The following is an 18811-nucleotide window of genomic DNA, read 5'->3' as shown; positions in this document are numbered from 1 at the left end:
CCCTTCAAGGCCCCCTTCATTCTTCCTGGTGTCCAGGACTGTGTCCAGAGTCACCAATGGGCTTCCTATAACTGGCAGTGTTCAGGCTGGAGTGTTGGTGGGTCTGTGGGCTCTTACTGTGTGCCAGGACCAGCATGCAGCATACAATTGGTGCAAAATAGTGTGCACTGAAATTGCAAATGATTGTGAGAACAGACAAGGAAGACAAGGAGGTAGGGAGGGAGGAGGAACGGAAGGAAGGAAGGAAGGAAGGAAGGAAGGAAGGAAGGAAGGAAGGAAGGAAGGAAGGACGGACAAAGGAACAGGCAGCCCTGCTTCATCTTGAACAGTGCAGTCCTCAGACCTCTGTCAGCCTACAGACCAGGTTCCCAGGCCAGGACCACCTAAGCCACGCCAGGCCAAGGTGGGAGTGGCAAGTCAGGCACAGGAGGCCTGAGAAGATCTGCAGTCCCTCCTGAGGGCCTGGCTCTGCTGGCTCTGTGCCTACCTCAGTTTCTCTGGCTCTGCCTCAACCTGAGTGAGCCCCACTGAGTCCATCTGCCATCTCTCCTTCCTCCCTCCCCTGCAGGGAGGCTATGCAGCTTACAGATATGCTCAGCCCGCAGCCGCAGCCGCCGCAGCCTACAGCGACAGGTGAGACGGCGGGCCGCACAGGGGTGCTGGGGGCTCCTAGGAGGATGGGTGCAGACAGACAGGAAACCCCATCCACCACTCAGAACCTGTCCATGCCTGTGTCTGGTGAATGCAGGGCTGGAAGGATCCAAATTGAGCTCAGAGATCCTTGAACCAGGGAATCCCTGACTGGTTACCTCATTTTGTCTCGTGGAGCAGACATAACACCCAGGTCTCAACCCAGGGGTCTCACAGCTCTCAAGAAGAGCTCTCTACGAGGAGGGTGACTGGGGGCCCCTATTTGACCTCTGGAAACAACCCTGGTCCAGTTTGTGTCTGGGAGCAGCCGGCCCTCCCTCTGCCCAGCTGTGGTTGCTCAGGGCAAGTCCTCATTGAAGGCTGAGTCTAATGCTTTTTCCCTCACGCTCTTGGCCCGGTAGCTTCAGAGCTCCTGTCTGGGCCATAGAGTGGATCCATGTGCCCCCTGTGGCCTGGAGGCTGCCTGCCACCCACTACCCTACCACCATAACGGGCAGGGCCCTCCAATCCTTGCTCTCCTTACAATCTATTGGCCCGCCTTACCACAGGTGCAAGGCAGGCAGGGTGACCCAGCCTTATCCCCCTAAGAATTCATCACCTCACAAACTAGGTGAGCAAAAGGTCATCTGGGACAGAGTGCCACCCACCTCTTGGGCCGTGGTGTCCCTGGTCCCCATCCCCCATCTCTCTCTTCTCTCAAACTCTGCGCCCTAGTTCTTGCTTGAGGCAGACTCACACGAACGACACCATCCCCTCCCCGCGTCACCAAGCAGAACACATTGGCCACCTAAACGAAGGGGGTGTACCGCTAAGTTCCAGAAACTTCTCTCCAAACAGAAAGCAAGGACAGGCAACTGAGAGGGTCTCATGGGGGACGGAGGAGCCTCGGGGGAAGGGCGCTGGTCTGGGAAGTGTGGTCAGCTGTCACTGCCTGCTTCAGCCATCCCTCTCCGGCACCCTCCCCCTCCCTGCTCTTCCCTAGTTATGGCAGAGTCTATGCAGCCACCGATCCCTACCATCACACCATCGGCCCCACAGCAACCTACAGCATCGGAACCATGGTAAGAACAACCGCCCTTAGCGACGAAGACATCCGTCCTGTACTGGGATGGGTGGGACCAGGCTGCAGGCCGAGGCTGAGACCTGCAGCCAGTGCCTCGTTCTGGAGAGCTGGGGAGGAACTTGCCCCAGAGGCAGGTCCAACCCTCCACGGTGACCTGACCTCTGGGAAGCATCCTAGTGTTCCAGAACCCGGTGACCACAGTCCTGCCTGCAGGGGCCTGGCAGTTTGGGTAGATGTAACCCATTCTTCCCTGGGAAGTGTCTCAGGTTAACCTCCCCCTCACCTTCCCATTCTCACTTGGCAGAGGAACTAAAGGACAGCAACCCTTTCTCACCACACTCTTCCCAGACTGTCCCGAGGCTCCAGGGAAATGGTCTCCAGCAGCCTCATCCACCGTGTTCAGGGTGGAGAAGACTCTAGCAGGGTGGGAGAGTGGGTGGGCTGGTGTGTCTGTGTGCGTGTGTATGTGTGTATGTGTGTGTGTGTACGCCCAGACCCTCTGTACCCCAGTCTGTGTCCAGTGCACACCTACTTCCTGTGCCTTAGATGCCCCCCACCCCAGGGATGTTGTATGTTTCTAGCTTGGCATCCAGCATCAAAGATGAAAACATTTGGGGGGGGCAGTAAAGAGAGAGAAAGCTGAGGGGCAACATGAATTTTTTTCCTACCTCCCTTGGTTTTGATTATTCCCTTGGGGATTTTTGTCTTCATTGATTTTTAACAAGCCCCAGACATCCTGAGCAGGCCTGTGGGGCTCTAGCTAAGAGGGTGCCGCAGCCGTACAGGAAGAGACCCAGACCCAGGACTGCAACCTGAAGGCCCAGGCTACCCACTCAGCTCAGCCTCAAGGCTGCTAGCTGAGCACTGTGGTGGACTCACGGGCCCCTCTTGGTTATGGCTTATTTTTTCTGGCTTTTTCCAACTGTGTTTGCTACTTTCTTCCCATTCCCTGCCAAACTCAGGGGAGGGGAGGCGAGAACCAGATTCCTTAGAAACCTCTCTGGCAAGACACAGTGCCGAGCTTAGCAGGCCCTAGGAGCCCAGAAGCAGGTCAGGAACTGTGACCAGCAGGTGTGCCCCTCAGATGTCAGTGGCTCTGGAGGCCTGTGGGAGCATCCTCACTAGCCCCGTAGGCACGAGGAGGTATCTCCACCAGAGTGCACAGTAGGCCCAGTTGAAGCCCCAAGAAGTGAGCCCAAAGACAGTATAGAAGTCTCCAGGGGGAGAGGGGAATCATCCCTCCCAGCCCCAAGACCACCACCCAGGAACCAGGCCCCCCAATTGCCATGGTAACCAGAAACCCATTCTTCCCAACGAAATACTATTGGGGGAAAGAAAGTGGGGTTAGCTATTTCTTTTTCTTTTTCGGTTTTCCTTAATTTTTTTTTTCTTTTTGATTTTTTCCTCCCGATACCGAAAGATGGTACTGATTGGCTGTTTTTCATCTTTGATGTTGCAGGCTAGCCTCTGCCGAGGAGGGTACAGCCGCTTCACCCCCTACTAGCAAGAGACCCCCCTCACAGCATTCATGCCACTGCTTATTCCAAACCAAACCCTCCACTCCCAACACCAGACACAGCCACCAGGAGGACAGTGCGCCCCTCCCGGTCAGCGACACGCGCCGCTGACCCCTCTGCGACTCTAAAGTCCGTAGATTTTTACCTCCAGCCAGCTGGTCTCCCCACCCCACCCATGCCGGTGTGTGTGTCTCTGACCCTGGTTTTCCTGTATGTCTGAACCTTGGTTTCCTATCTTGACGTTGTTGGTGTTGTACAGCCACTTCAGGTACAGTATGCATACAGCGGGAGCCAGGCCGGGGGGACAGCAGGTCGCCCTACCAGGGCCGTGCCTGTGTCGCAGGGCCACGCGGGCTCTTAGAGCTCCAGAGGTGCCACCAAACCTCCCTCTGAGTCACCTCGGTCAACCCCTGCAGGCCTGGCCACCCCCATGCTTGGTGACTGATAGAGGCCTCGTCAGTGGGTTTCCCGGTGGGAGGGGCCTCCATCCACCTTTCACCGGGAATGTCAGGAGTAGCTGCCCCATCTGGACTTCCTCTCAGCTGAAGTTAATGTTTCTATTAAAGTTTACTGATTATCCTCCTGTCCAGGGAGTCATGAGCACACTGTTCCGTGTGTGTACGCCTGTGGTCACCCCAGCTCTGGGTTTCCTTACAGAAATGTCCCTGCCCCAGAGTCACCCTGCATTGGTGGCCCTGGAGACTGTCCCTGAGCCTCATCACCTCCTCAGGCATCTGAAGCTGATGCCTCCAGGTGTTTGTCCTCAACCTACAGAGCCCCTCCCCCAACCATCGCGAGACTCGACATACCCATTGTCAAGGTCCATCCCAGGAGAGGAAAGGGCTCCAGTCATCAGGCCAGGGACATATGTCCGCTTCCTTCCTCACCCAAGCCTCCGTTAGCATGTCTGTGCCTCTGTGGCCCACCTAGCTCTACTGTCCAGAGTCCCAGAGAGTATGCCTGTTGGCACCTGAGGTCAGGTCGAGAGCTCTGGAGAACTAGCCGGTGCTGGCCCTTCCACTCCGGGGGTTCAGAACCACAAGGCAACCAAAGTTGTTAGCCCCATTGTAGACAGAGCCCTGCTCCCTCTCCTTCCACGATCTCTACCATATCCCACCTGGTCCGCTCATCCCTACAAGATGGTCTGCTTTACGTCTAGCCTGTGGTGGGGCTCCAGAAGCTGTGGGGGAAAGGCTTAGGGGCACTGTGGCTTCAGGTCGGACCCAAGCCCGCAGGCACAGTGGCCCCATGTGCTGCGGCTACCCCTCGGAAACTGCAGCCCTTCCCTTTCTCTTTCTGTTGTAGTGAAACCTTCCACCGTCTCCTTCTCGGACCATGAAGGGCAAAAACAAAAAACAAAAAACAAAAAAAAAATCACAAAACAAAAAACAAAACAAAAAAAGATGTTAAGATCCAAGCAGCAACAACAACAACAAAAAATTCCAACCAAACCAAGAGGCATCCAACCAAGTCCAAGTCCAAGTCCACGTCTGGCGTACGCCCGCACCGAGGGAGCTCGTCCCCCAGGGGGCGCCGGAGAGTGGCCTTGCCTGGCTGGCGGTGCAGTAGGGATGCGGCCAGGCACTGGGGAAGACCTGGAGGGGAAATGTGGCCCGTGGGTGTGGGGCGGGGGGGCTCCGGTATCTTACCCAGTCTTCCTTTCCCACCCTGCTCCCTAGGCAGGAGTTCCTAGGGTGGAGCAGGCCCCTGAGAAGGAGCAACCAGCTGACTTGGGCTATTGCCTGCTGAGCCCTGGAGGGGCTGGAGGCAGTTAGGGGCCAAGGGCAGCTTGTCACTATTCCAGGTCTCCAGCCTGGCCTCACTGAATGTGCTGCCAGTGCGTCAGCTGTCCAACCAGCCGCCCTGGGGTCCAACTCCCAATGCAAAGGGCTGACATGGCTCCAGGACTCTGGAGCACCCCATGCTCCCGCTCCCCTATGTGAGAAAAGCTTCCAGCTACAGAGAAGGAAGGAGGCCCAGCCAGCAGGGACCTAGTCCTCATGCTGTGGGCGTGCACAGGGGGGCCCTGGAGCACAGCTTTTGTTTGTAGTGGCAGCCTTCCTGAAGAAGGACCCAACCCTCCTTCCTGCTCCCTCCTGTGGCTCAGTTCTGCTAGGGAGCGGGCGATGACAGATGGGCCAGCCCTGGGCTGCACCTCGAGGCCGGGAGTCAAGGTGCTAGGGTCTGGAGGGCCACGGTCAGAGCAGGACCCATGGGGAAGGCAAGGAATGGGGACGGTCTGGGCTGGCCCCGCCGCAGGGAAGGCCAGCGGGGCTGCAGCCCCTTCGCTCCCTGGGCAGGAATAGTGGGTGTCACAGGAAAGCAGCAGGCCCAGTGGATGGCACAAGGGACAGGTAGCAAGAAGCCCCTGGCAAGGCCGGGATAGGTGGAGTAGGATTAACAGCAAAAAAATAAAAAAATAACAGAAACCATGGCTCCCGACGCGGCACCACTGTCTCATGACACCTCAAAATAAATCACCTCACTTTCTATCCAGCATCAGCCACCGAAGCTATGGAAACGGAACCCTCCTTTTCTATTCCTGTTGTACATAGCCCCGCGCCTGCCTCCGGCTCTGTCCTCTGTACAGAGCCCCTCGCCTTCTGCTGTTTCGGACCCTTTTCCCACAGCAGCTTGGAACCCTCATCCCAGCCCCTCTCCCAGGACTGCAGCCGAGCCCCAGGCTTCCTTTCTTACCATTCTGTATGCTTCCACGGTGTGATCATTCAAAGTAACAGTATTACTATTAAGATTAATAAAGATTTCTTTCTTCAAACCAGGATGGCTTTTTCTGATTTAGCAGTTCCCTGCACGGGGGGGGGGGGGGGGGACACTCAAGGTCTGGGGTTTGGGGCTCAGCCCTAGGATAGGCAGGTGATAGTGGGGAGGCTGGGGACCCTCTGGGCAAACACCTGGGACGTTCTAGCCCCCTTCTTCAGGCTGGCCTCTGCACCTGCCTTCAGACTCGTGGAGCAGAGCAGCCCGCAAGGCTTCTACCAGTTGGAGCTAAGGAAGCAGGGGCATGGTGGGCATTCCCCAGGCATGGTGTTGACTGGATGTGAGAGGTCACAGAGCCAGGGATAGGGCGTGAAGCCATCATGGTGTGGACACCCTCAACGGCGGCCCTACATTCATTCCAAGGTGAATGTGTGGCCCAGCCTTGAACCCTGACTTCCGGAAAGAGGTGGCAGCAGAACAGTAGGTGGGGGCGGCTAAGGCAGGGGCTGAGATCTGCCATGAGACGCAGAATCCAAACCAAAAGCTTCGGGGCTGGGGCCAAGAGCCGGATCACACCAAGACTTGCCTTCTCGTTTTTTCACATTGGATAATTTATTTCCAAGCGATTATATCCACCAGAGGGGCCCGGGCTTAAATGCCGGCAGATTAATTTTCCTGCGCAGGAGTCAGTGTTGCCGGGACTGGGGACCGTGCTCCTGGGAAGTGGGGTTGCGCGGCTTTGCCTCACGCCACGCTCTGCTAAGCCCCCTTACTTCTAATTGCTTGCTCACCAGACTGTAAGAAAATAATTGCCACTATAAATTTTCCCTCCTTCTCTGCATAAAATATTTGAAGGAACTAGCACTTTTAAAAAGTGTCCTCGGTACCATGAGGGAATCAGGGCATTCAGGAATGCTGCACTGCCCCAGAACCCACCACCTGCCCTGCCTGCCACCCGTGGACTCTCCGCTTCAGGCATAGTACCCTGGCTGGGACTGGGGAAGCCAGGGTCCTGGGGGCAGGTTCCCGCATAAGACCAGAGAAAGCAAGGCCAGCACAGTCCTGGGTGCTCCTCTCCCACTTGCAAGGCTGGTGGCCACATGTCAGGGTACAGGACTGGCCTGGACTTTACCAGAGGCCCTGTCCTGCCCCTGTCCCTGTGAGAGCCGGTAATCACAGGAGAAACCTGGCAGAATGGTTCTAGGTCCTTATAGGTGCCACTCGCGAGAGACAGAGTGCCCACAAAATCAGGGAAGATGGGCGGAAGCATCAACCCACACAGGCAGGAGCCACCCTTGCCCTCCTTGCCTGGCACTCAGAACTCTGAGGAAGCACCAACCTCTGGGGGATGGCGACAGGCTGCCCTAGCGGTGACAGGTCAGACCCCAGAGCTGTGTCAAAGAGGGTCCCATGTATGAACACAGAAGGGATGACAGGTCGTGGCCTGAGCATGAAGCACTGGGAAAAGATGGTGGCGTCACCCACGGCCCAGATACACAGGGTGGCTTCCATGAAGTCCAGTGTCAACAGGGCTCTGTACAGCTAAGGACATAGCCACACCTAGAGGGAGGCAAGGCTCACTTGTCTCTAGGAGACACGGGGGCACCTGATGCCTCTGCACCTTCACCATGGCAGACAGCCTGTGCACAGGCAAGGGAGTTGGGGTTCACGGGGACAGTCAGCTGCCAAAGCTACCATCCACACAGGTAGTCTGATGATGACTGGCCCACCTTGTACGGGGGGAGCGGGGTGCCAATGCCCACCAGATGGAGCTCCTAGTCCTAGAGGCCACCATCTCAGCTACCCTGTGAGTACCCAACTCCCACTCCAAGCCTAAGGGGTGTTGCCTCAGCCTTCAGGAGGCATCGCAAACCCTGGCCTCTCAGGGTCCTTACTGTCACCAGTGAGGTTTGTCTCTGATTGTCAAAGCTGCAGGGACAAATGGCCACCATTCTCAACAGAAACATCTTTTCAGACTGTGCGTGATAGCCTTTACTGAACCTTCTGAAAGAAACTTCAAACGCTCTCCTTCTCCCTTGAGTCCTGTTTCCCATGGAGGGCATTACACAGAAGGATGTGGGTGCTAGGTAACTCACCTGGAGCACCCACAGGGCAGAGCTTCCTGAGAGCACGGGCAGAGCCTAGAGACGTGGCCTCCTGGGGACCCAGCTATACTCCGTGGTCCACTCAGCCCTGGGTGGTTGGTCAAGAGGAAACCTCGAGTCTTGAGGCAAGAAGGGTATTATGCTCTGGGGTGGGCTCACTGAGGGGCCGAGTAGACCAGGGCTGCCCTGCCCCACTCGGCCTGAGGCACCTGGAAGCCCTCCCTGGGGACAGGCTCCACCAGGAACTCCACACGACCATCCTGCCCAAATCTAGCGGCCCCCACTACCACGTCCACCACACGGTACTGGTTGGCAAAAGCCAGGCCCAGGAACGTGGGCTTCTCAGTCCCGTCCGTGGCGGAGCTGCCTCCTGTCTGTTCCCAGCAGTGAATTCGGAAGCACCTGGCTCGGAGCACGTGGAAGGACCACTGAAGAGTGCAGCTGAGGAGGAGCTGGGCAGGGCGGTCCTCGGACCCAGAGATCAGCGGAAGCCAGCGGAGCTGCGAGATGGTGACCTTCTGTACCCGGGGCAGAGGGGCCAGCAGGCTGTTGGCATCAACCACCTGATAGGAGAGAGGTTTGGCTGGCGAGATGCCCAGGGAGGCACTCCTCAGAGCCTCCATCCACCCCTTCCTCCCCACAGGCCCAGCTCCCACATAAACACCTGGATCTCTCCAAGGCGACAAACGAAGCCCTTCTCCTCCCGGCTGCCAGGTGGCCGTGAGAAGCTCATCAAGAGGTCCTGAAGCAGGCACCCGTGCAGGCTCACCTCATAGCAGCTGAAAGAACACACAGACTACTCACAAGCCAGCTATGGGGAGGGCCCTGACCACAGCAGGAAGCATCCCAGGGGTCCCCAGGTCACGGGGCCCAGGACTACAGCAGGTTCCTGTGAGGAATATTCTGGTCTATCTCACTGCTGCCAAAACAAGATCTCTCCTTCCCTCTTGTTCCGGGGGGGGGGGGCAGCGGGGGGGTGTTTCTCAGTGGGGAAATCTTGTTCCTTAAATTCCTCCATGTGTGCCCATAGCCTTAAGGGGACCTGACAGGAGAGGGACTCACCATTGAATCCAGCCCCCACTGAGCTGCTGGCCGCAACGGCCACTCCATCTGGCCAGTTTGGTGGGGGGCACCCGGAGGGGTCGGGGGCTGTGCCTTGAGCCAGAATCTGCTAGAAGACATGGGCTTCAGAAAGGAGAATCCCACAGGAAAACCCAAGAGGGGCAGGATGTCTATTTGGCAGGGCAGTTGGGGAAGGGAGGTCTAGGAGATCCCTGGTGGGGCAGTGGGGGGAGGGGGGTCTAGAAGACCCCTGGTGGGGCAGTGGGGGAGGGGGGCCTAGGAGACCCCTGGGTAGAGCAGTGGGGGGAGGGGGGTCTAGGAGACCCCTGGGTAGAGCAGTGGGGGAAGGGGGGTCTAGGAGACCTCTGGGTAGAGCAGTGGGGGGAGGGGGGTTTAGGAGACCCCTGGGTAGAGCAGTGGGGGGAGGGGGGGTTAGGAGACCCCTGGGTAGAGCAGTGGGGGGAGGGGGGTATAGGAGACCCCTGTCTTACATCTCTGTGACCACAAACCACAGATTCCACCCTAGGTGGGAACTACCCATCCCCGCCCACAGAAGCCCCACCCACACCAGTTCCACCCCGAGCCAGGGCCTTCGCCACCTCCTTTCCATGAAGTTACCCAGCCTCTCACCATTGAGCACAGATATGCCACCCACGTGGCAGCTGCTGGCATCCCCTGTTGTAAGCTCCAAAGCCACCTGAATATCTGTCGAGCCTTCAAACTTGTACACCATTGACAGGAAAAGCTTGGGTGGCAGTGGAACCTGCAGAGAAAACAACCTGGAGGAGAGAAACCTTATGAGAGGTGGGAGGGAGACGCAGACCCTCCACCAGCCCCTCCCTGCCGTGACTAGGACCTGGCCTTTCCTATATAGCCAGACTCTGCTGCAGACTGAAAGGCCCTGGTTCTAATTTCCTCCCAGACACCATCTAAGGCAGCCACGTGCTGGGAAGTGCCACTCAGTGGGCTGTTTCAAACTCCTGCATAGCACTGCACCCAACCGACACAGCCATGCCACACTGAAGCAGGCTGCAGAGGCGTCATGCAATGTGTTTGCGCACAGCGTAAAAGATCTGAGGTCTAACGGCTCCTTACTTGGCTCCGGCAGACCCTCTGCCTAATTCAGCCGCAGACACAGAGGACAGAAGGCGGAGACCCACACACCTCAGCCATCACTCACCCACCTCACGGCTACGTTGTCAACCTCAGGCGGGATCAGGCCCCGGAGCAGCAGAGAGCTGCCCCCATGCCAGGCGTCTGCCAGGCAGCAGTGTGTCTTCACCCAGCCCCCACTGTCTCCAGCCAGTTTATGTTCGCCAAAGAGGGGCTGGGTCTCCTGGGCACTAGGGTGGTACCAGGGCCCCACTGCCTGCTCCTGAAGAAAGAGGAGAGGTGAGAAAAGGGCCGGGTGGTGGTGGCGCACGCCTTTAATCCCAGCACTTGGGAGGCAGAGGCGGGCAGATCCCTGTAAATTCAAGGCCAGCCTGGTCTACCGAGCGAGTGAGAAATGGGGCAGGCGCAGGGGCCTCCTCTGCAGAGGCAAACAGCACATGGAGGTAGGTAGGGACAAGCTCACATCCGTTGGCTCTCTCCTGCCCATCCCAGCCAGAGCCAGACACAGAGAAGCCCACTTTCCCACCCTGCCCTCAGCACCGGACTGCACCGCACCTTGCCATAGCAGACTCTTCGAGGCCCCAGCCCCAGACAGAAAGAGGTGACAAAGGGCAGGGAGCAGATACTGTGTGTGGGCAGGAAGCGCTCCAGCAGTCTCCAGAACCTGACAGGGACACGGGGAATCAGGGTGAGGGGGCGCTCCACCTCCCTGCAGCCCTCTGTGGAGCCAGGGAGTTGGGCAGGCCAGATGACGCTGGCAGGAAATGGTTCTCACGCTCCTTTCCCTCCTGCCCAGACGGTCTCTAGCATCCTGTCAGGGGGCTGCCAGAGCATCTACTTAGTTCTCACCCTCAGCCCCACCCCATTGGAGAGGATTATTATACAGCTAGACCTGAGCCACCGCCAGGTACCCACAGCAGCAGAGATGCCCTCTCTCTTGCCGGCCCGTGCAAAGCCCTTGGGGACTCACTTGTCCTGGTTCTGAAGGAATTCACTCTTCTCCAGACACTCATACACCCAGCCAGGAGCAAACAGTGCCGCCGAGAAGCCGTGCTTTCGGATCAGCTCCAGTGACTGCGGAGACAGAAACGAGGGAGATGCCGCACACTGGGACCAGAGTCCAGGCAGGACTGGAGGCCAGCTCACAGGGAAGGATCTCTCAGGACCAGCTAGGGAGAGCTCTCTCTCAGAACTCCAAGCAGAGGGTCTTGGGCTTCATCCCTGTTGTCCCACAAGCCAGCTAAAGGAGAAGCAACTGAAAACATGGCGGACTCAGTCATGGTGCTGTCGTGGAGGGCAGAGCAGTGAGCTCACTGGGACTCTCCCTCTCCCCCTCTCCTCTGAGAATCACAGCAGTCTGAGAATCGGCAGTCGCTGGGTTGGGCCACTGTGTGCTCCTTGGTATTAGCTGTCACCTTGCACAACTAGAATAACCTGGGAAGAGTCTCAGGGACAGGTGGTGTCTGCCCTGGGTCAGCCTGTGGGCGTGTCTGAGTGTGTGCCATCTTGTTGATCGACTAGGGAAGACCTAGCCCATGGGAGGCAGCGCCATTCCCTAGGAAAGGAAGGTCCAGACCATATAAAAGAGGAGAAAGCTGGGCGGGGTGACCTCTAATCCCAGGAGGCAGAGACAGGGAAGGCAAGGAAAGTGTGATCTACACAGCAAGTTCCAGGACAGCCAGGGCTACACAGAAAGACCCTTTTCCAAAAATAATAAGAGGTGGGGGAAGAAGAGAGCCAGCTGAGAATAAGCCAGCATTGACTTCCTTTCCCTCTGATCTGGACAGTGCCGCCCAGACTTCCCTACACTGATGGGCTGTAGCCTGGAACTGTAACCTGAGATTCGGCCCCTGTGGCTCCTGTTGCACTTAGAGCATTTTATCACAAGAGAAGTAAAACCAGGGTTCTGGGTCAAATGATTCATCTAGAGCTTCCCTTGGGACTGACAGACAGGAACTGGGCCTGCTGCTCACCTCTCCTCCCTGCTGAGCTGACTTGGCCAGAAAACCTCACCGGTCCCCAACAAAATAGCTTAACCTCTGTCACTACAGCCCCTGCACACTCCCTCTGTCTAGGTGGCGTGAGAAGTCACTCAATGCGCTCCAAAGCACGTAGCCCAGGAAGGGAGGAAAATCAGCATCTGGGGGATGATTCAAGAGTGGAAGCAAACGGAGTCAGGCAGTGGTCGCGCAGGCCTTTAATCCCAGCACTTGGGAGGCAGAGGCAGGCGGATCTCTGTGAGTTCGAGGCCAGCCTGGTCTACAAAGCAAGCCAGGACAGCCTGGTCTATAGAGCAAGTTCCAGGACAGTCAGAGCTAGGCAGGGAAACCCTGTCTCAAAAAAAAAAAAAAAAAAAAAAAGAGTGGGTATAGGTCCTTCAGCCCATCTGACCCGAGACACAGGAGTTCTAGGGTGCCTTGTTTCCCTTCTCAGGGAACAGTTGCTCTTTCTTTCCTCTAAGGTACTAAGAAGAACAGAAGGTCCCCAAATAAGAGGCCACCAAGGGCGTGCAGCCCTGTGCGGTGAAAAGGTCACCACCTACCTTGTCAGTATCGAAACGGCCTCCAACCACATTGCTCCGAGCAAACACATCCACGCCCACATACACATCAACCAGGCGCTTCCCGGCCTGCGCCACCATCCTCTGCAGGTGGTCCTCCCGCCAGTTATAGTTGGTGAAGAAGCCATCGCAGGAGTCAAAGAAGACCCTGGGAGGTGGCAAGGACCAGCTGAGGCCATGCACAGCTGGACAGGACACCCATCTGCTGTCAGCCTCCCCGATGCTCAGGGCCACACAGAACCCATGGACTGGGGCTGCCCATGACTAGACTCTGCAGCGTCCAGCCCCGTGGGTACTGACCGCACCTGCTCCCTCCAACCCAAAGCTACCCACATAGGATGTCCTGTAACCTGTCCAGATCCTCTTCCTGCACAGCCACCCCTGGCGCTCACCTGTTCTGTTCATTGAGTTCATCCTGCCACTTGAGCTGCCCGCTCTGTACCACGCTGTCATACCACAGCACCAGGCCTCCAGGAACCAGCTGGTGGAGCTGCGTGGTCAGGTACCGGAGAAACGGGGGTGTGTTCCCCACAGCAGCCGGCTGCAAGGGAGGAAGGGAGATCAGACCCTTGCAAGGCTGGGCATGTCTGTCATGAGAAATAACACAGTATAGTAGAGAAGAGAGGCCATAAGAGCCAGCCCTGCCAGAAATGCCCCTTGTCCCACAGTCACAGGAGAGGAAGGAGAGAAAAGAAAATAGCCTGGAACTCAGGAAGAGATAAAAGCAAGGGCAAGGGTCAGGACCACAGAAAAGCCACACACACAAGCCCAAAGCAGGGAGAAAGTGTGTGGCCGCACCGAGGAGGGAGGCAAGCAGACCACAGCCAACGGAGCTCATGGCTAGCAGTCAGAGATAGCACTGTTGGCCCCAGCTGGGATGCAAGAAGTGAGTCTTGCTGCCATGGGGTGGGGCCTGGGTCTGGAACAAGAGGGGTCATGCAAAGGGGTGAGGGTAGAGCAAGGAATCGGGGCAGGGGAAGCAAGCAAGAAGGGTCTGCAAAGCAAGGGGTGGAGGGGCAGGCACCAGACCACGGCTGCAGTGCCAGAACGTGGCTGCGGCTCTTACACTCAGGGAGTTCTCGATATTGATGAGCCAACCATCGAAACGAAAAAACTGAGCGATCTGGACCAGCCGATCGGCCACCGCCTGATAGGAGCGCTCATCCCCAGCCAGGAAGGATTCGCAGAGCTTGCCACCCTCCTTCCACTCTGTGATAAAGGTCCCTGTGAGACATGAGATAGAAATGGCTGCAGGAACGGCTCTCCTCTGACCCGGGGCTTGCCTGAGTATGCTTCCTAGACAGCAGGACTATAGGAGGATGTAGACATTCTACCAGTGGTCCTCTAGGATGTGGTCACAGGGGATGCAGGATGAAGCTGGAGAGGCACCGGTCTGAACCAGTGGATGGCAAACCGTGGCCTCGGGCCCGACGCGGCCACTACTCATGTATGTAAGCAGGGCTTTTCTGGAACACAGCATGGCCCCTCTGCTCACCACCACAATGACCGATGGGCCACAGCTAAAAATAGATGCCATCTGGTCCCCCCTGGGAAAATGTACAGACACCCATCCTGACCCATGGGCACAGCTATGTCACCAGCCGCTTGGCTCTTACCCAGCACGCAGACCCCGTGCCGGTGGGCAGCATTGGTCCAGCACACAGGGGGGATGGTGACCGTGTGATGGCTGAAGTACACAAAGATGTCAATGTACTGCCAGTGGTAGAAGGAGTAGGGGTTCTGCACCTTCGAGCCCTGAATGAACCTGGGAGACATGGGACAGAGTCAGGTCCCAGGAGACAGAATCAGGACACAGTGATGGCGGGTGGGAGAGAACAGCCTTGGGTGAGGTGTCACGCTTCAGTTCTGGTCATTGGCTGACTGAAGCCTGCTGGGTGAGACTCTGTGTGGGAGGAGCAAGAGCGGGAACTACCTGAGGCTCTTCTGTCAAGAGCAGCCAGGAGCAGGAGCTGGGGTGATAGCCAGCAAAATGCCTGCCTTGCAGGGAGTTCCATCCCTAGAACTGACTTAGTAAAAAAAAAAAAAAATTTAAAAATCCAGGTAGGGTAGAGTGTGGGTGTACTCTCAGGGATGGGAAGGCAGAGAGTGCCAGATGGGCCAGCCTTGTCTACTTGATGAGTTCCAGGCCAGTGAGGATGTGTGTCTCAAAAATAAGGTGGACAGTGTCTGAGGAACAATAGCCGAGGTTGTACCCCGGCCTCCACATACACACACAGACACACAAAGAGCCCTGAGGAGGGGGCTAGGCATGGAGGTACCTGAGGCAGAGGAACTGCAGGTGGAAGCCAGCTGGGCTACGTAATGAGTTCTCTACCAGACTAAACTACAGAGCAAGACCCAATCTCAAACATCCTCGTGTATTTGGGGAGGGCTCACTCACTCACTGGGCAAGGAGCTGGCACGGGCCGCTGGATCTGCACAGACAGCAGTTTGGCCTCTGTGAGCAGATGAAAGAGAAGGAAGCAGAAAGGCTAGGCACAGGCCCTGTCCCTGGCTTCTGCCCCAGGCGCAGGGTCAGCAGTGCCCACGTCTCCCCTTGTCTGCAGGCTGGCCATGCCCCAGAGTGGGCTGCTGGCTCTGACTCAGCTTCCTATCACCCTGTCTGAGACTGTTCTCTAGACGTTTAAAGTATCACTCTAGTTAACCTGTGCATAGCTGAGAGAAAGAAAGCCCAGGAAGCCAGAGGCAAAGGGATCTGAATGAGGACAGAGCTTAGGGGAAGTGCAACAAACACACACACACCAAATGAGGACATGGCTGATGGGCCCAGAGGCCTGGAGATATGGGTGGCGATCCTCTTCAGGGGCAGCCTGAGGAGCTAGCCGTCTATGTAGCTAAGACAGACACGCGCTCGCCCAACTCCAACTTGCTTCTGCCATGTGAAGTTTAACCTCTAGGACTGAGTTTCTCTCCCTCAGGTGCAGAGGGCCCATCTAGAAACCGTCTTTCCCAACTCCAACTGTCGCCATCTTCCCATGCTAGGACAGCCAGCAATGAGAGCAGTGCTATGTTATGTCAGGAACCTCACCTGTCCTCCAGGTACCCGCCCATCATGTCGTGGCACAGCAGGGTCCGGGGCCTGGGGCTGCTCAGTGGGGGCTGACGACGTTCTAGTGGCTCCAGGGCGACGTTGAAGCCATCCTCCATGGCGGGGGTCCAGGCCAGGAGGTCCTCCAGGGATGAGAAGTAAAAGCTGGTAGGTCTGGTGGTGTCCTTGTCATAATATCTAGCTGGTCCACGGAGGGAAACAGTAAGGAATGGTGGCAATCAGGGAATTCATGCAGATGCTTTGACCAGACCGGGGGGGGGGGGGGGGGGGCGAAAGAGGGGGGCACCGGGTCCCCCCCCGGGAAAGGGGCGGGGGGTGAAGCTGACCACATCTCTAAAAATCGTTTCCTCTTCTTGGTCCTCTTTGATCCTAGGCAAAGGATGGGTTTTAAAAGATTAACTTGTTTTTGTTTTTGATACAAAGTCGTGTCGTACAGGCCAGTCTGGAACTGACTGTGTAGTCAAGGACAACACAGAATTTCTAAGTTTTCTCCTTCCACCTCCCAAGCGTTGGAGTCTCAGGGGTGCTCCATTACACCCACTTATGTTGTGTTGGTGACTGAACTAGATTTTAAGCACATTAAATGAGCTACCAACTGAGCTGTATTCTCAGCCCCCCTAAAGGGTAAATAACAGAAGCAAATGGTTAGATATCTCTGAACATGGTTTATAAAACCTACACCAGAGGCATGCATGGAACCAGAGACTGGATAGCTAGGGCTCGTCTTATTTATTAGCTACCAGGACCTGCTTCTGCTTGGACAGGCGCCAATGGCAGTCCACACCTGAGTAACACCTTCCCCGCCCAACAGGCAAATCACACACTGAGAACACCAAGGTAGATACTTCTTAGGGCCACAGGCCTTCTGCGGGCAGGGGGTACATAGGGTTTTCAAGTACTAGCAAAATTGAAGGCCTTGAGAGGTCAGAAGCAGGCTTTGTCTTCTGTCCACACCCAGGGGCATGGAACACTCAGGGGCTCCCGCTGTCACCAATGGAGATAATGACAAGGAAGAGTACCTTGACTTCAGGAAGAAGCGATGTCTGAGGAAGCACTCGTTTGTTACAATGTTTTTAAAAGTATCATCTTAGAATAGTGAGAAGATATATAGTAACCTTTTAGGGACCAGGGTATCTAAATCTCCCAGGGCCTGAGGCCTTCAGCAGTGACTTGAGCTCCCTCCACAGGATCAGTCACCAATCACCGACCCAGGGCCTCTGCAATTAAACTGAGGAGCCCGTGGATCTACAGAGACGGCCAGACAGCAGCAGGTATCTGTGTGTCTGGAGATACCTTCTTTTTCCTGTGGTGCCAGGGCTCAGACTCAGGACTTCCCACATCCTAGGTTAATGCTCTACCATGAATCCATCTCAAGACCTTCCTTTCTTATTTGAAGACACAGCCTGGCTAAACCAGGTTGGCCTCAAACTTGTGAGCCTCCTGTCTCGCCCTCTCAAGTAGTGAGATAACACAGGCCTATGTCATTGGGCCATGTTAACCACCCCCTTTCAAATCTCATTTCCAGACTCTTCTCTTCCAGATGCCCCTCCCTGGCTGATTTCTTCACCCTTCAGCTACACCCAAAGGAACTCAGAGCAATCCTGCCTGCCCCTGTTCACCTTTGTCACCTTAGAATTCCTCCAGAAAGAGGGAAAGGGCCGGATTGGGAGGCCTTCTACCCAGCACCCACACTATCGTCTGAATGGCCCAGCTGTCTCACAGCTGTGGGTCGAAAAACAGACCGAGACAAGTCAAGTCTGTGCTGATACCCTTCCCAGTATCCTACTTACCAGGATGTTACTAACCCCAAAGGAACAAATCCCCAGACCAGAGGGTCATGTCTGTCCACTCCTGACTTTGTGCCTTTGCTCATTGTGATCCTCCCACGTGGATAGCCACCAACCGCGGTCCTCCTCTTCCCTAAAGTCTCAGTTCAAAAATCAGCCTAACAGAAAGCCATCCAGGTATGGCAATGCCTGACTTACAGGGCCAAAGAAAGGTACGGTAGTCATGGCCCCAGGCTTCCGGGACGGGACCCGGTGGGCTGGGATAGGGTTTGTCATGGGTCAGGGACAAGGACGCTGCTAGCTTGCTCGGGTGGCCCGTCTGCGGCCGTGGATGGAAGGACAGAGGGACGCAGGGATGAAGGGAGCCCACCGCGAGAAGTGGACAGTGTCGCACTGTGCAGGGACAAGCAGCACGGCCACCCCGGCCCAAACCCGGAGCTCAGCCCAGCAGTGCACACCTCCGCCCCGGCCTTCGCCGCCCCGGCTTCCGTCCCGACTGGTCCTGCGCCTGCTTCTCCGGGGTCTTGGGGCCCCTCCGCTGCACAGCCCCCCGGGTCAGCACCCCGGACGAGGCTTCTTCCATGGCGTTTAGCGCCCGCCGGCCGCCCGGGCCTCGGGAAAACCTTGCTCCAACAGCCAATCGCAGGCCCGGGCCTGCCCCCGCCGCCGCTCTCAGCCAATGGAGAGTGCGAAATGCCGTGGGCGGCTCCTTCCGGCCAGGATCAGACCGCGCTCTGCAAACGGGGCGCGTGGAACCGGAGTTAAATAACCGGAGGGGCGGGCCCTGGTGGGCGGGGTCTGGGAGAAAGGCGAAGCCGCCTGGATTCTGAGCCTACGGAGTTCTCCGCAAAGCTCTCTTCTCAGTAAACTGAGGTGCAGCCCGGACAGATAAAGCAGTCTACCAGACACCACCCAGTCAGTACACAGTAGCGATGAGCCCTCGAACTTGGCCACACAGTCCAGGGTAGCGGGCCCTGGAGGTCCCTGGATCCACAGTCTCCAACTAGCACCTCCAAATGCTGGGATTACAGGCATATGCCACCATACTCAACTCTTTTATTTTTTTAATTAAAATATAATTACATCATTTCCCCAGTCCTTTCCTCCCTCCCACCCTTGCTTGATCTCTCTCAAACTCATGATTTTTATTTCTTTAATTGTTGTT

General features: G+C 56.6%; 2 protein-coding genes across 11 annotated transcripts in view; one reads left to right on the top strand and one right to left on the bottom strand.

Moving 5' to 3' along the window:
* Window positions 1–6013, top strand: part of Rbfox3 (RNA binding fox-1 homolog 3) — a 425862-nt gene extending 419849 nt beyond the window's left edge. For 5 of the 6 annotated variants that reach the window (XM_050140135.1, XM_050140134.1, XM_050140132.1 and 2 more), the window contains 3 exons: window positions 569–633; window positions 1634–1712; window positions 3174–4529. In XM_050140135.1, the coding sequence (XP_049996092.1) occupies window positions 569–633; window positions 1634–1712; window positions 3174–3218 (189 nt within the window). In that variant the 3' untranslated portion in view covers window positions 3219–4529. The other variant, XM_050140131.1, reaches the window with a different exon arrangement.
* A 504-nt stretch (window positions 6014–6517) lies between these two features.
* Window positions 6518–18291, bottom strand: Engase (endo-beta-N-acetylglucosaminidase). 5 transcript variants are annotated; one of them, XM_050140128.1, is made up of 14 exons: window positions 18105–18291; window positions 16146–16228; window positions 15839–16040; window positions 14406–14554; window positions 13856–14013; window positions 13182–13330; window positions 12772–12937; window positions 11200–11303; window positions 10785–10893; window positions 10301–10491; window positions 9747–9895; window positions 9117–9225; window positions 8719–8833; window positions 6518–8617 (listed from the first exon to the last, which is right to left on the bottom strand). In XM_050140128.1, exons 1-14 carry the CDS (start codon window positions 18227–18229, stop codon window positions 8210–8212), a joined length of 2217 nt encoding a protein of 738 aa, XP_049996085.1. In that variant the 5' UTR covers window positions 18230–18291; the 3' UTR covers window positions 6518–8209. The 5 variants fall into 5 exon arrangements, 4 of the variants coding, with proteins under 4 accessions (XP_049996085.1, XP_049996083.1, XP_049996086.1 ...); XM_050140129.1 differs by having other exon boundaries at window positions 6519–8617; window positions 9117–9222; window positions 18105–18288; XR_007591322.1 differs by lacking the exons at window positions 16146–16228; window positions 18105–18291 and having other exon boundaries at window positions 6519–6744; window positions 7289–8617; window positions 15839–16093.
* Between the last annotated feature and the right edge of the window lie 520 nt (window positions 18292–18811).

The sequence above is a fragment of the Alexandromys fortis genome, unplaced genomic scaffold (assembly GCF_014885135.2).
Source record: "Alexandromys fortis isolate MF-2015 unplaced genomic scaffold, M_Fortis_MF-2015_v1.1 scaffold_39, whole genome shotgun sequence".
NCBI classification, from domain to species: Eukaryota; Metazoa; Chordata; class Mammalia; order Rodentia; family Cricetidae; genus Alexandromys; species Alexandromys fortis.
The sequence above is the reverse complement of the archived record's forward strand: the minus strand, read 5'-3'. Positions and strand labels throughout refer to the sequence as shown.